Source organism: Podarcis muralis, chromosome 7 (genome assembly GCF_964188315.1).
Source record: "Podarcis muralis chromosome 7, rPodMur119.hap1.1, whole genome shotgun sequence".
Lineage (NCBI taxonomy): Eukaryota > Metazoa > Chordata > Lepidosauria > Squamata > Lacertidae > Podarcis > Podarcis muralis.
This window is the reverse complement of record NC_135661.1, coordinates 7,252,715-7,266,282: the sequence shown is the minus strand read 5'-3', so window position 1 is coordinate 7,266,282 and position 13,568 is coordinate 7,252,715. Positions and strand designations below refer to the sequence as shown.

The window sequence follows — 13,568 nt, the reverse complement described above, 5'->3', positions numbered from 1 at the left end:
ATGGGCTTGCTTCGCAAGACGAAAACGTCTTGCAAGTCTTGCGTTTTTTCTCTCGCCCCCCCCCCTTTTTCTAAGCCGCTAAGCCACTAATAGCCTTTTAGCAGCTAAGCCACTAAGCCTTTAATAGCCGCTAAGCCGCTAATAGGGTTGCTTCGCAAGACGAAAAAACCTAGCCGAAGAGAATCGCGGAACGGATTCTTTTCGTCTTGCGAGGCACCACTGTACTGTCCTATTCTGACCTCTTTTTCTTAATGGTGACACGGACCATTCAAAACGTAAGAATATTCTTCACAACTGTGAGCAGGGCAGTAGGGTGGGTTAGGGGAAGTGTAGACAGGCTACAACCAGTGCTTTCCCCCCCAAGGGGTACTCAAATGTACGCAGCACTGGAACCTAATTTTCTAGGGAGGGGGGGAGTGCTGGCTGCAACAATTAACTATAACGTTGTTCACTGCTCCTGCTCAGGCTGCACAGAAAAGGCATTTTGGTTCCTGAAATCCATTCTGATAGATTTCTACAGGATGTGGTGTTAAGCGTGTGAAGGCAGTCCAGATCCAAGGATCCACAGGTATGCACCTCCAGATGGAGATGTCAGGCTCCATTCTGGTGCCCAGGTATCTTCACTTGGCTGCAAGTGGCCAATAGGTAAAGGTAAAGGTAAAGGGACCCCTGACCATTAGGTCCAGTTGTGGCCGACTCTGGGGTTGCGGCGCTCATCTCACTTTATTGGCCAAGGGAGCCGGCGTACAGCTTCTGGGTCATGTGGCCAGCATGACTAAGCTGCTTCTGGAGAACCGTTTACATTCCTGCCAGAGCGGTACCTATTTATCTACTTGCACTTTCGACGTGCTTTCAAACTGCTAGGTTGGCAGGAGTAGGGACCGAGCAATGGGAGCTCACCCCGTTGCAGGAATCGAACCGCCGACCTTCTGATCAGCAAGCCCTAGGCTCTGTGGTTTAACCCACAGCGCCACCCGCAGCCAGGTGCAAAATGCAGCTGGCAAATTTCGAACATGGGACTGGAGGCAGAGCATAGCCACTGTGGCTAGTAGGCCTCAATTGTCCTCTCTTCAATGAATGTCCTTGTCCTCCATGATGTAACAGCCAATGGCCCATCTAGTCCAGACTCCTGTTCCCTTAGTGGCCAATCATGGGAAACCTGCAATTGGATTCAGAAGAATGACTGCCTCCATCCAGCAGCTGTTTCTAGTGGTCTCATCCTCTTGGCTTGGAGAGGGAGAGGAGGTGTATAGTGCCACTTGCAATGAAGCAACAACTTTACTGCAGGGAAGCTGTCCCCATCACCAAAACCTCCCCCTAAGCACACCCAACAAGGCCCTAGTTCAGTGGTGCCCTGCATACAGAAGGTTGCAACTTCAATACCCCAGCAGCATCTTGAGGCAAGGTTGAGAAAGGCCCTCCCACAATCTGAAACTCTGGAGAGCTGCTGCCAGTCAGTGCCAGTCACAGAGCTAGAGGGACCAAGGATCTGGTGGCAGCTGAGAAGGGAGCTTTCTGTGTCCCAACACAACTTGTCTCTTTGTTGTTGTTCCCATGAAAACAACTGAAAAATAGCCTGCCTGAGGGGTTTGGTATCTAAAGCAGCTGCCTTGAGCAAAACCTCCGCCTCTCCTGAGCTTACCTGATGGACCAAGGGAAAGAGAGAGAGAGCATGCGAGGCGTCCTCCCTCCTCTCCCCACCTCTTGGATCAGTGCCCCAGAAGCTTGGCTCTGAGCGCCAGCTGCCTTGGCTCAGGCAAAGAGCTTTTGCCACCTGCCAGGCTCATTACACAGACTTACGGACTTACGGCTGTGCGTGGAGATGCCCAGCCAAAACATCTCCCCCCCCCCCCCGCCCTTGCTGCCAAACACACACACACACTCTTAATCAGTTTGCAGCCAGCCAGGAGGAAGTCAGCCTCTGGAACAGCCACGGCAAGCCAGGGCTGGTTGGGTAGTGAGGAGGGACTCTGGGGAATGGAACAAAGAGATCCTGGCGACCCCCAGATTCCTAGAAGATAAAGTGTCCTCTCTGAGCTTTGGCGTGGGGAAGAGGAGTCTAAGGAAGTTTGAGCAGGAGTTCCTCCACTGGCAACCCGCAAAGCCACGTTGGGGGCTCCACTGACCCACACTGAAAACACCCCCCCCCTGCCTCAAGCACATCTTCTAAAGGGATAATGGGATGTAAGGGAGCAGAAATTTCCATCCTGTTCTGTGCTCATTCCAACCCACAGCGTCTCCCTTCTGCTACAGTTCGGCAAAACCTACACTGTTGTTCGCGACGAATGTGATTAACCACTTAGCCAAATTCAGTGCATCTCAGCGGAAAGGGAAAAATGACACAGAAAAGTTTACGTAAAGTTCGTGGGCTAGAAAACAACAGCAGCAAATGCTACTCCAGAACTTCCAACGAAAATGCCAATCACAGCAATCTCTACTCCTGTTTCCGTTCCTGGCAGAATTCTCCAACATTGCTAGAAGCCAGGCGTGGGACATTGTCGGGAGGGCAAGCCTAGATCAGAAGGAAGAGGAAATAGTCCTCCCCCAAGGCACTGAACAGGGCCTGTGGATTTCGTAAGGAACCTCAAAACCCTCAGACGTGGGGAAAGCCAGCGTCAGACAAAAGGGCAATGTGGTTCCTGTGCAAACCCTAAAGCTGTGCACTTTTGCAACACATGCAAACTTCTCCCCTGCTCCCGTCCTGCCCGTGTAAACTTAGACCCAAACAATGCAGGAGATCCCGTCTCAGCTCATTCTTGCCATTTTCTATTCTACTAATGTTTGTTTATTCTCCTTTTCTGCATGCTTCTCTGGATACCTATTGTTGAAGAGCAGGATATGAACACTGGGTGGGGGAAAACACTTTCCCAAGCGCCACCTAACATTTGTTCAGCATCTGCAAGGAGCTCCTCTTTCAAGACGGCAAGCTTTGGAACTCCCTGCCTCTTGACATCAAGTAATATTCGTTTAAAGTGCCCGCTTTAAAATGCTGGGCTGTATCAATTAATTTCAACGAGTTTCCTCCAAGTAGGACTGATTCTGGGTACAAGGCTTCGGGGTGTATTCAATGCGAGTCCTAAACAGAGCAGGCCTCCGTTGGATTCAAGCCAACCCAAGCAAATCAACTCTTACCGATATTATCTGTATTTTTGATAAACATTTTACCCTGCTTCATGCAAAGTGCTTACTATTGTTATTACTGTGCAGTCTACAAAGTCTGTTAATTGATTCCAGGGAAACTCAGAAGCTTCCAGTTCTAAGCTTGACCTGCTAGATGGCCAGGTGAAAGACAGCAAGTCTGAAATTCTGGACAGGAAGGAGGGGTTTTTTTTGGGGGGGGGGGAGAGGCAGGGACTGAGGAGAGAGGGAAGCAGCACGCACACTAAACCACATATAAAACTCCCTTCACCTCTTCCCTCCAAAATCCTGGGAACCGTAGCATACCCCCTCATGGAGCTATAATTCCAAGCGCCCTCAAACTACAGTTCCCAGTATTCCTCAGGGGGAAATAACGTGCAGAGTCCCTTCTGACGGCTCCCATAGCTGCACCAGTGGGGAGGTTCCCATCCACAGCTTACAGAGCATGTTTTAAGCTTGCCCTGAAGAGAGGGAGGTGTTACACACCCAGAGTGCACCAAAGGATTTCCCTAAGCTGGCAAAGAGATGCGGCTTGGCTGCAGGGCTTTTGTTTTTGGATCCCTGAATCCTTACTGCACCTTCTGCTTTTGCCAAACATGAAAGAATTGGGTGGGGAAGGAAATGCCTAAGCATTGCCTCTCACTCCTTCCTCCGCCCCCCCCCAACAAGGCTTGGGAGACGGTTCTTTATCCCGGTTTTGCAAATTGTTTTTGAGCTGCTTGTCCCAAATTATGGAAGGAGGCAGGGGTGGATGGACACCTGCAACTTGACCAATGAGCAGGGAAGGATTTCAGAGTACTTTCTCAAGGGCCTGTTAGGGCTGCCCCCTCCCCCCCATTTGGAAGACGCTGACCACCCACTCCCCAAAGCCAGCTGGACTCAGCTCATGTTTGCCCTCATCAGCTTAGGGCAGCCTTCAAAAAGTGCAGGGCTACCAGAGGCCCCCACATTCCCTTTCTCCGCAGACGTTCCCCTGCCAAAATCCATGGCTCCCCTTAAAAGCAACTCGTGTTCCTCACCCACCCCAAAGGAACGATCCAACTGACTGCAAGAAAGAGGAATGCATCGAAAGGACGGCTTCATGAGAGCTTTTGCATGAGTTATTTTTGCTAGCAGTTGCTTGCATTTTTTGGGGGGGAACCCCACATTAAATGCAGGGCTCGAGTATCCAAGGAGACCCTCTTTCTCCAGGAAAGGATTCCCCACCCCAATACAGAACAGCCAGGCTTGGCCTTCCAAGTTCCTGCTCACCCTTCTTTCAAAGAGCCTCTGCCTTAAGGCTCTTTTAAGCCTGGCTGAAGTCCAAGAGGCTGGAGGGCTGCCCTGCTCAGTCCCTCTACGCCTGAAAAGGCGTTTGAAGCATCACACGTCGGAAGGGCACCACGCCTATTCTCTTGCCCCCTCCTGCCCCTGACACCCCACAAAGCAAGGGGGCAGAGAGAGACAGTGTGTGCTGGCAAGCGGCCCCCTCGCCGCCCACCACCTCGTGTACAGCCTGGGAATAAAGTAGAATGAGTTAGACTACTTTCTTCCCATCTGTCAACGGTGGGGGATATGGCAGCCCAGCCCCCAGTTTGGCAGTGTGGTGCAGTGGTTAAAGCACTGGACTAAGACCTGGGAGAGACCAGGGTTCAAGCACCCTGTTCAGCTGGCTGCGATATTGGACCAGTCACTGCCTCTCAGCCCAACCTACCTCACAGGGTTGTTGTGGGGCTTGAACGAGGATGGGGGAACCATGTATGTCACCTGGAGCTCCTTGGGGGTAGGGTGAGAGGAAAAACAGTGTTAGAGACTCAGATAAATAATCTAATAGCCAAATGGCACCTTAAACCTGGGCTGCAGTTGCCACAAAGGAATGTCTAGGAGCTGTCCCCCCATTGATTATTGTTGTTGTTGTTGTTAACATTTCTATACCATTTTATATTTTAGAGAACAAATCTCAAAGCCATTTACAAAACATTAAAACATCAAATAAAACAATCCAGCATAAAACTAATTCAAGCGCCAATGGAAATATTTCAGATCCACCTCTTAAGTGACATTTTGCTTTCCATTTAATTTCTGACTAATTTCGAACACTGGGAAGAATGTGGGGGCATACGGAATAAATAAATAAAAATAATGAATGGGCACGGCTAAGTTAGGGCTTTATTTATTGCATTGGCACCCCAGGTTTGTCCTGGGCAGTGTGTGTGGTTCTTCCCCTGCTCAGTTAATGCCCACAACAAACTTGCAAGGTAGCTTAGGCCGAGAGAACGCAGTGAGTGGCCCCAGTGTTACGAAGCAAGCTTTGTAGCTGAGTGGAGGGTGGATGGATTTGAGCCCTGGTCTCTCCCAGACTGACACTCTAAACCAGGGGTCAGCAACCTTTTTCAGCCGTGGGCCGGTCCACCATCCCTCAGACCAGGGGTCGGCAACCTGCGGCTCCGGAGCCGCATGCGGCTCTTTTACATCTTTGCCGCGGCTCCGGGGCGGATGCTAGCGAGGGGAGGAGGCGCATTGTGCGCCCTGACACTCCCCACTGTGGTGGGCGCTGTACTGGCTGTGACGTCGCATGGGGGCGGTGTGTGCGTTAGTCACGCACCGTCCCGACATCACCTTCCCCCCCGCTGTCAGATCGTGGCTCCGGAGATATATTTGTTTTAAATGTCGCAATGGTTTTGCGGCTCCCAGTTTTTTTCCCTTCGGAAACGGGTCCAAGTGGCTCTTTTTGTCTTAAAGGTTGCAGACCCCTGCCTCAGACCATTTGGTGGTGGGGGAAATGAATGAATTCCTATGCCCCACAAATAACCCAGAGATGCATTTTAAATAAAAGGACACATTCTACTCATGTAAAAACACCAGGCAGGCCCCACAAATAACTCAGAGATGCATTTTTTAAAAAAGGACACATTCTACTCATGAAAAAACATGCTGATTCCCAGACCGTCCGTGGGCCGGATTTGGAAGGCGACTGGGCCACATCTGTCCCCCGGGCCTTAGGTTGCCTACCCCTGCTCTAAACACTAGGCCACAATGGATCCTATGGTGTTGGATTCAGCACGTGCTCTTGGGCTGGGGGAAAAGACCGCAGGGGACGGCGACTCATGACGCTGGAGAGACGGGTGCCGCCTTTTCAAAGGGCCAGGCAAGCCCTGGCACACAGGGTGCTCACTGATGCCTCTTGGCCCAGGCACAGGCGCACCAGAGCCCAGCTCTGCAAACAGTAGCCCATTATCGCCCATGCAAATGCGCCCATCTCCTGTCAATAGCTCCTTATCAGGGAGAGTTAGATAATTGCCATACATCCACTTGCTTGCTGTTTGTTCTCAACCTGGCTTGGCTCCCTTCTCCATCATGAACTCGAAGATTTGTAGAGTTGGAAGGGACCCCAGGGCTCATCTAGTCCAATGCAGGAAGCTCGAACCCACAACCCATGCTCTACTAACCTTTTTAAAAAAATAAAAAATAAAAATGATTAAAACGTTTTCATAAGATAAAAATAAGCTAAACAAAAACACACAGAGAAAGAGAAAAACAGCAAAAGGAAGCCATCCTTTCCCATGGAAGACTCTGCAAACCTCCCAGAGCCAGTGGGGCTGAGCCAGCATCACAACTGGGGCCGGATCTCTTCTCATCATAATGCCACTATACAAATCTGTGCTGCAACCCCATTTGGAGTTCTGGTAGGCTCGCCTCAAAAAGCATACTGCAGAGTTGGAAAAGGTTCAGAAAAGGAGACTGAAAGGAGATATGATAGCCGTCTTCAAATACCTTAAGGCAGGGGTCAGCAACCTTTTTCAGCCGTGGGCCGGTCCACCGTCCCTCAGACCATGTGGTGGGCCGGACTATATATATATATTTTTTTGGGGGGGGATGAACGAATTCCTATGCCCCACAAATAACCCAGAGATGCATTTTAAATAAAAGCACACATTCTATTCATGTAAAAACACCAGGCAGGCCCCACAAATAACCCAGAGATGCATTTTAAATAAAAGGACACATTCTACTCATGTAAAAACACGCTGATTCCCAGACTGTTCGCGGGCCGGATCCGGCCCCCGGGCCTTAGTTTGCCTGCCCCTGTCTTAAGGGCTGTCACATGGAAGTTGGAGCAAACCTTATTTTCTCCTGCTCCCAGAGGGGAAGACCCGAACCAATGGATTCAAGTCACAAGAAAAGGGATTCCGTCTCAACATCAGGAAGAACATTCTGACAGTCAGAGCACCCTCAGAAGGTGGTGGACTCTCCTTCACTGGAGGTTTTTGAACAGAGACTGGATGGCCATCTGTCCTGGACGCTTTAGTTGTGATTCCTGCATTGCAGGGGGTTGGACTAGATGATCCCTGGGGTCCCTTCTAGGATTCGAAGTCTGTCCAGGAAAGTTGAGTTTTGACCTGTTTCTCATCTACTGTCATTTCAACTTTTCAGATGCTCTAGAATTATTGTGGTTAGTTTTTATCAGCAACTATTCTATTTTTATTTTATTTTTTTGCAGAACAGCTTTGAGGACTTCTTAAAGCCGTCAAGCAGTGTACAAATTTTAAGACATAAAAAGAAATGCAGCGAGTCTGCTCTGAGCAGGACAAACCCCTTTATTTTAGGGAGCCCCTGGAAAGACAAGCCATGGGAAATGACGTTTCCAAGAGATACAGAGAAGCCCTGGAAGGCCCTTTATTTTTGCAGTTTGGGAGGAAAGCTCTGCACAGACTGAGCTACGAAATTTGCAGGCAACTACTGAGCAGCAGCCCCAGATGTCAGGCTCTGAGTCTGCCCCCCCCCCTTCACTGCATGCAAACCCCACCACTGTTTGGTTTCTCCTTGGCACAATACAAACCCACGTCAACGAACTGCGTCAGAGCTCAAGGGTTGGGGGGTTGCTGATCTGTCCCTCCTGCTTCTCCACCCACCCTTTCCTCGCAAAACTAACTCATCCAACTTCAATCCGGGGGCGCGATAGGCAGGCGACTCTTTCTTGGAAAAGCAGGCAGCAAAAGTGGCCTCCCCGGGGGGCTGGAAAACAAAAGGGCCTCTGCCCTCCTTCTGCAAAACAGCCTCTCTTGTGAGGAGCAAAGGTCACCAGGCAGACAGGCAGACAAGCAAGCAAGCAAGCAAACAGGCAGGCAGGCTCCCCACCACCACCACAGAGAGGGGGCAGCCTGAGCAACAGCCGCCATTCCTGGGGGTCTCTGCTTGCAAGGAGGGTCAGCAGCCAGCTGAGCCCACAAACCCGAGAAATGTTCCTGGGACACACAAATGCACACACCGCAGGACTCCACTCTGACGCATGGGAGGGGAGGCAGGTTTACAGCTGCCTGCTCGTTTTTATAAACAGCTGCTCTGCCTTTTTTTCTTTCGTTTCTCTTTTAAAATAAATTCGTTTCTTAAAATGTCATGGTTACAGAGAGGCTGCTCCTGCTGTTTCAGGAGATACACAAGAAGAGAATCTCAAGAGCGATTTTTAAAAATTCTTACTCCAGTATTTTAAACTCTTCCTTCCTTGCAATCCCTTTGCAAACTCTCCTCTACCCTGTCTCAAAATAGCTTCCTGAGTTGCCTCCAAAGGAGGAAAGTTAGAATATAAAGCTGGGAGCCTTCAAGGCCCTCTCCTTCCTCTGTTCCTGTCACTTGAAGGGCCTTCCAAGGCGAAGATCAATGAGAATAGAAACTCCAGGGAATGACATGCCCATTTATAGAAAGGTATCACTGAAGATTCTTCATCATATTCATATCCCAAGCTGAAAGCAGTATATCTGTAGCCACAGCAAACCTGATAGGCCATAGTCCAATACCAACACTCCAGCACAGAACTCCTGAACCTGGTGCCCGTCAGATGTTTCAAACTACAGCTCCCATCAACCTAAGCCATCTTGGGCTCTCTGGGAACTGTAGTTCAAATTTACCTGGAGGGCACTGAGTTGAGGAAGGCTACTCTAAAACCTCAACAACTGCAAAACCTCTACATTTGTCAGAAAGCCATAACAACACACCACTTTAAAAAGACAAAAAGTGCCATTGTTTCTCAGCGAGAATTAACCTAATTGGCTTCTGTCATCAGGCTAAGCCTCAAAACGCTTTATGATTGCAAGTGTCCTTTGCTGCCGCCCTAAGCAAAAAGCGGAACGCTTCAAAAATCCCCGACCCGTCAAAACACCTGAGTCTACTCTCTGCAAGGCTATTCAAAACCTTTCATGCAGACGCACAAGTGCTATTTTCCTCCCAATCTTAACAAACGCAACATTCTTGCACAGAGATGGGCACAGGGCATGCGGCCTGGTCCCAGACTCCGAGACTGCGGCAGGCGGGCCAGAGCGGAACTGTCCTTCCGACATCCTGGCTGCTTCGGTCTCAACAGATGTTAGGACATGGTCTGAGGGTGTAAGAGCAGCCCTGCTGGATCAGGCCAAAGGCATGTCAGTTTCACCCAGAGGTCAATATGGACAGCTACATATCCCTGCATTGCAGAGGGTTGGACTAGATGATGCTGTTTTTCAACTCTTATGATTCTATGGTGCCCATCAACATCACAGCACCCATAACCCCGAGGTTCCTGATGCCTAGGGCTGGGCAATATCTGGCTTTCAACACTGTGATATATCACCAGCTAAACATCGCAATATGCCAATATATCACGATGCCTGAAATAAGGATAGAGATCTGTAGAGGCATTGGCTGGCTTCACGGTTTTCCCCACATTGTGATTTTTGCATAGCACACACATCATGTTTCATGATCTATCACCAAGTCAAAAATTATGAAACTGGTATCCCGATATGGACTTCAAACCGGTACAGGATGATATATAGCCCAGCCTTAGTGACCACCCCAAACTATCTTGTCTTTTGGGGAGAGGAGGCGCCTCATTTTTGCCTGCACTTTTGCTCATTTTGGGGGTGGGGCCCCCAAAATGGGTATTTTGGGGCGTGCATGACATTTGGAAATCTTTTTCCAAATTTGCTCCCTGCATTCCCCCAAAACAGTTTGGGGTGCCTTGATTTCCAATTCTGTGCACACATATACTCAAGGGCCAGGCGACCCGGCAAGGGGCAGTGATGGGTGGGAGCAGGGCCGTCTTATTCATAGGTGCTAGGGGTGCGGGGCACCCGGGCACTGGGCTCTCAGGGACCCCAGACCATGAGTGAAGGGCCTGAGAGTTGAGTCCGGGGAAGAGCCCACCCGTCAGTCGGAGCGCCACAGTGGGCTCTTCTGCTGCGGGCAGCTCTGCGCCATGAGTTTGGGGGTGACCTAGCCAGCGAGGTGGCTGGCTGGCTCCGCCCTCCTGTGTGCCTGGGACTGGGCAACCTGGGGGGGCGTGCATCTTTGCACCCCAGCACCGTATACGCTTAAGACAGCCCTGGGTGGGAGGCACGGCAAGAGGGGAGTCAGAGCACCAGGTATAGAGCCTTATAAAGAGCATATAATTAAAGTAGATGAATAAATGAGCAAACTAAGTTAATAAGGATGTGCAGATGATACTAAAAATAAACTCAAGGAACCGCAGAAAAAGGGGGAAGGAAGTCAAGAAATCTCAAAATGATTGTAAAATTAGTGAAATGTACAAACCTGAAAAGCACAATTTGTTTGAGTCAGGAGGGACCCGAGGGTCATCCAGCCCAACCCCCTGCCATGTCCTACAACCAACCTCAGGGCCGCAAAGACCTGGATGCGGTTCTCAAGCTGTGGGTCCCCATATGTTTGTTGGACTACAACTCCCATCACCCCTGAGCTCTGGCCTTGCTAGCTAGGGGTGATGGGAGTTGTAGTTCAGCGCCATCTGGGGACCCACCGCTTGAGAAAGGCTGCAAAGCGGCACCGGGGAACCGGCAAGCGGGATGTGGAAGCGGGAGACCCCCTTGCCGCCGCCCCCCGCTCCTCAGGCATTCTGAGATAGACTGCTCCTGCACCTGGAGGCTCTCTTTCCGCGCTGGCTTTGCTAGGCCGCCTCCCTTCTCGCCGCCCGGAGGCTCCTTCTCCGCTGAGGACTAGCCGTGTGCCTGGCGCTCCCTCGTGCTGCCTGCCCGAGCTGGGGCGCCCGGCCCCGAACGAGGCCTCGCGGCGGCCTGGCCCGGCGCCCTCTCTCCCCCCCGCGCCCGGACTCACCATGGCGGCTGCGCGGCGCTCGCCTCCCGTCCCCTCGTCAGCCTGGCCCGGGCAGCAGCTGCGCGCCAACTGAGTGCCGCCGCCGCCGCTCCTGCGGCGCCTCAGCCCGGCCGGAGGAGCGGAGCGGAGTGGCGTGTCGACGGTCCAATGGCGGCCGGACGGGAGGGCGCACCTGGCCCCGCGCAGCCAATCCGCGCCCGGGGTTGGGGGCGGCGTGGGCGGGATTTCCTCGCCCGGGAATTAACCCTTTCTTCGTGCCCAGGTGCGCCTCTGCAGGGAGGCCAATAAAGCGAGATGAGCGCCACACCCCGAGAGTCGACCACAACTGGACCTAATGGTCAGGGGTCCCTTTACCTTTATTATTGAGTTATTGTTTTTATTTTGAATTTATATGTTGTGATCTTTTTTTGTGAACCGCCCTGAGACCTCTGGGTATAGGGCAGTATATAAATTCAATTAATAATAATAACAACAACCACAACAACAATAATAATAATAATATATTGCAGGGGGTTGGGCTAGATGACCCTTGGCTCCCTTCCAACTCTCTATGATTCTACGATTCTATTCTTGTTGCAAAATAACCCCAAACAAACAAACAAACAAAAAAGCTTGTGTGTGATTTTAACTATAATTATAAAACTGGAATAAAGTGAAGGGGAGATCCTAGCAACACGATGGCCAATTGCTTTTGGTGTTGACGCAATGCACCTTATTTACAGAGAAGAGACAGATGCCAATCTGCCTTCCTCCCCCTTTTGCTTCCTCCTGGAACACTCCCCCCCCCCCCTTGTTGGTTTCTGGTTTCTCTGGTAATCAAATCAGTCTAAGCCCGTTCTGTTTGCAGAATGGAAACTGTTCTCTTTCCGTTACAGATAGCAACAGGCCTTGTGGTACCAAAACTCTTTGAACGCACAGCAGCCCTGCCAGGACCTTTATTATTTTATTTCTTATACAAATACTGAGACACACCGTTGCTTCCTGCCACCAGTATCTGCCAATGTCTGGCAGATACTGCAGTGGTTCCTTGGGTTACATGCGCTTCAGGTTACAGACTCCACTTCAGGTTACAGACTCCTCCAGCGGAAGCGGGAGGCCCCATTGGCTAAAGTGGTGCTTCAGGTTAAGAACTGTTTCAGGTTAAGAACGGACCTCCGGAACGAATTAAGTACTTAACCCGAGGTACCACTGTATATGGAACCTTCATTCTCAATCATGACAGAACTCGCAGGTGGAAAATACTTTTATTTTTACAAATCTTCATTATTTGCCAGGGGAGCCTTTGTATGAGTGAATACTTTTAATATCCCTTTGGAGCTGTGCTGGGTCTTGGTACTTTTGTCCTTCCGAGCTGTGACATTTTGTGCCTTAATTTTTTGACGCTTTGTTTTCCTTTTTGCTATTTTTGCACCTTCTGTCGATGTTAATAAACCATTTTTTTTAAATAATTAAAAAAACCACGAGATGAAACCTGCTGTTCAATCCACTGTGAGTAACAACTTCTGTGCAAATCTGACACCGAAGCAAAAGAGTGGGTCAGAAAACCTACAAGGGCACACCACCCCCTTTCTTTTGGTGGGGCAAGCCTGCCCAGGAGATGTTCTTGGGGGACTGTACCACTACTTCCCCACCCCACCGCAATTCGTAAGCATATCCAGCTCATCCTAAAAATAACCCTTGGGTTTTAAAACTGGTTGACACAAGACGTGCAAACAGTTTAATGGCTTGGTTGGCTTGCGAATGTCAATATTAATACTGACTGTGGAGTCACAGTGGGCTTGTGATGGTTCGGTCGAAGCCGGGACTTTCCTCGTGGCCTGTGCCCAGCGTGGAGCCTGTCTGAGATTTTGGGAAGAGATTGGGATGGGGGAATGAAAGATAGACTAGAGAGAGGAGGAGAGACGGCGGGCAGCCAGCCCAAAGATGCCCTCCACATGTTTTAAACTCCTAACAGGAGGAGGCAGCAATACTTCTGAATCCCAATTGCTGGAAACTGCAGGAGGGGAGAGTTGGTCTTTTGCTCAGGTCCTGTTTTCGGATTTCTGGTTGGCCCCTGAGAGATCAGGATGCTGGACCCGATGGGCCCCCTTTGGCCTGATCCTCGGTCCAGTATACCTGAAGGAGCGTCTCCACCTCCATCGTTCTGCCCGGACACTGAGGTCCAGCGCCAAGGGCCTTCTGGTGGTTCCCTCACTGAGAGAAGCCAAGTTACAGGGAACCAGGCAGAGGGCCTTCTCGGTAGTGGCGCCCGCCCTGTGGAACGCCCTCTCACCAAATGTCAAAGAGAAAAATAACTACCAAACGTTTAGAAGACGTCTGAAGGCAGCCCTGTTTAGGGAAGCTTTTAA

The 13,568-nt window shown here is 50.6% G+C and overlaps 1 protein-coding gene across 3 annotated transcripts in view; it reads right to left on the bottom strand.

Moving 5' to 3' along the window:
* The window catches only part of ECE1 (endothelin converting enzyme 1), a 63,199-nt gene extending 51,823 nt beyond the window's left edge, over positions 1-11,376 (bottom strand). Inside the window, exon 1 of one of the 3 annotated variants that reach the window (XM_077931135.1) lies at positions 11,221-11,376. In XM_077931135.1, coding sequence (XP_077787261.1) covers positions 11,221-11,223 — 3 coding nt within the window. In that variant the 5' untranslated portion in view covers positions 11,224-11,376. Of the gene's footprint in view, positions 1-10,683; positions 10,744-11,024; positions 11,157-11,220 lie in introns of those variants that run through there. The other 2 variants (XM_077931137.1, XM_077931134.1) reach the window with 2 other exon arrangements.
* Between the last annotated feature and the right edge of the window lie 2,192 nt (positions 11,377-13,568).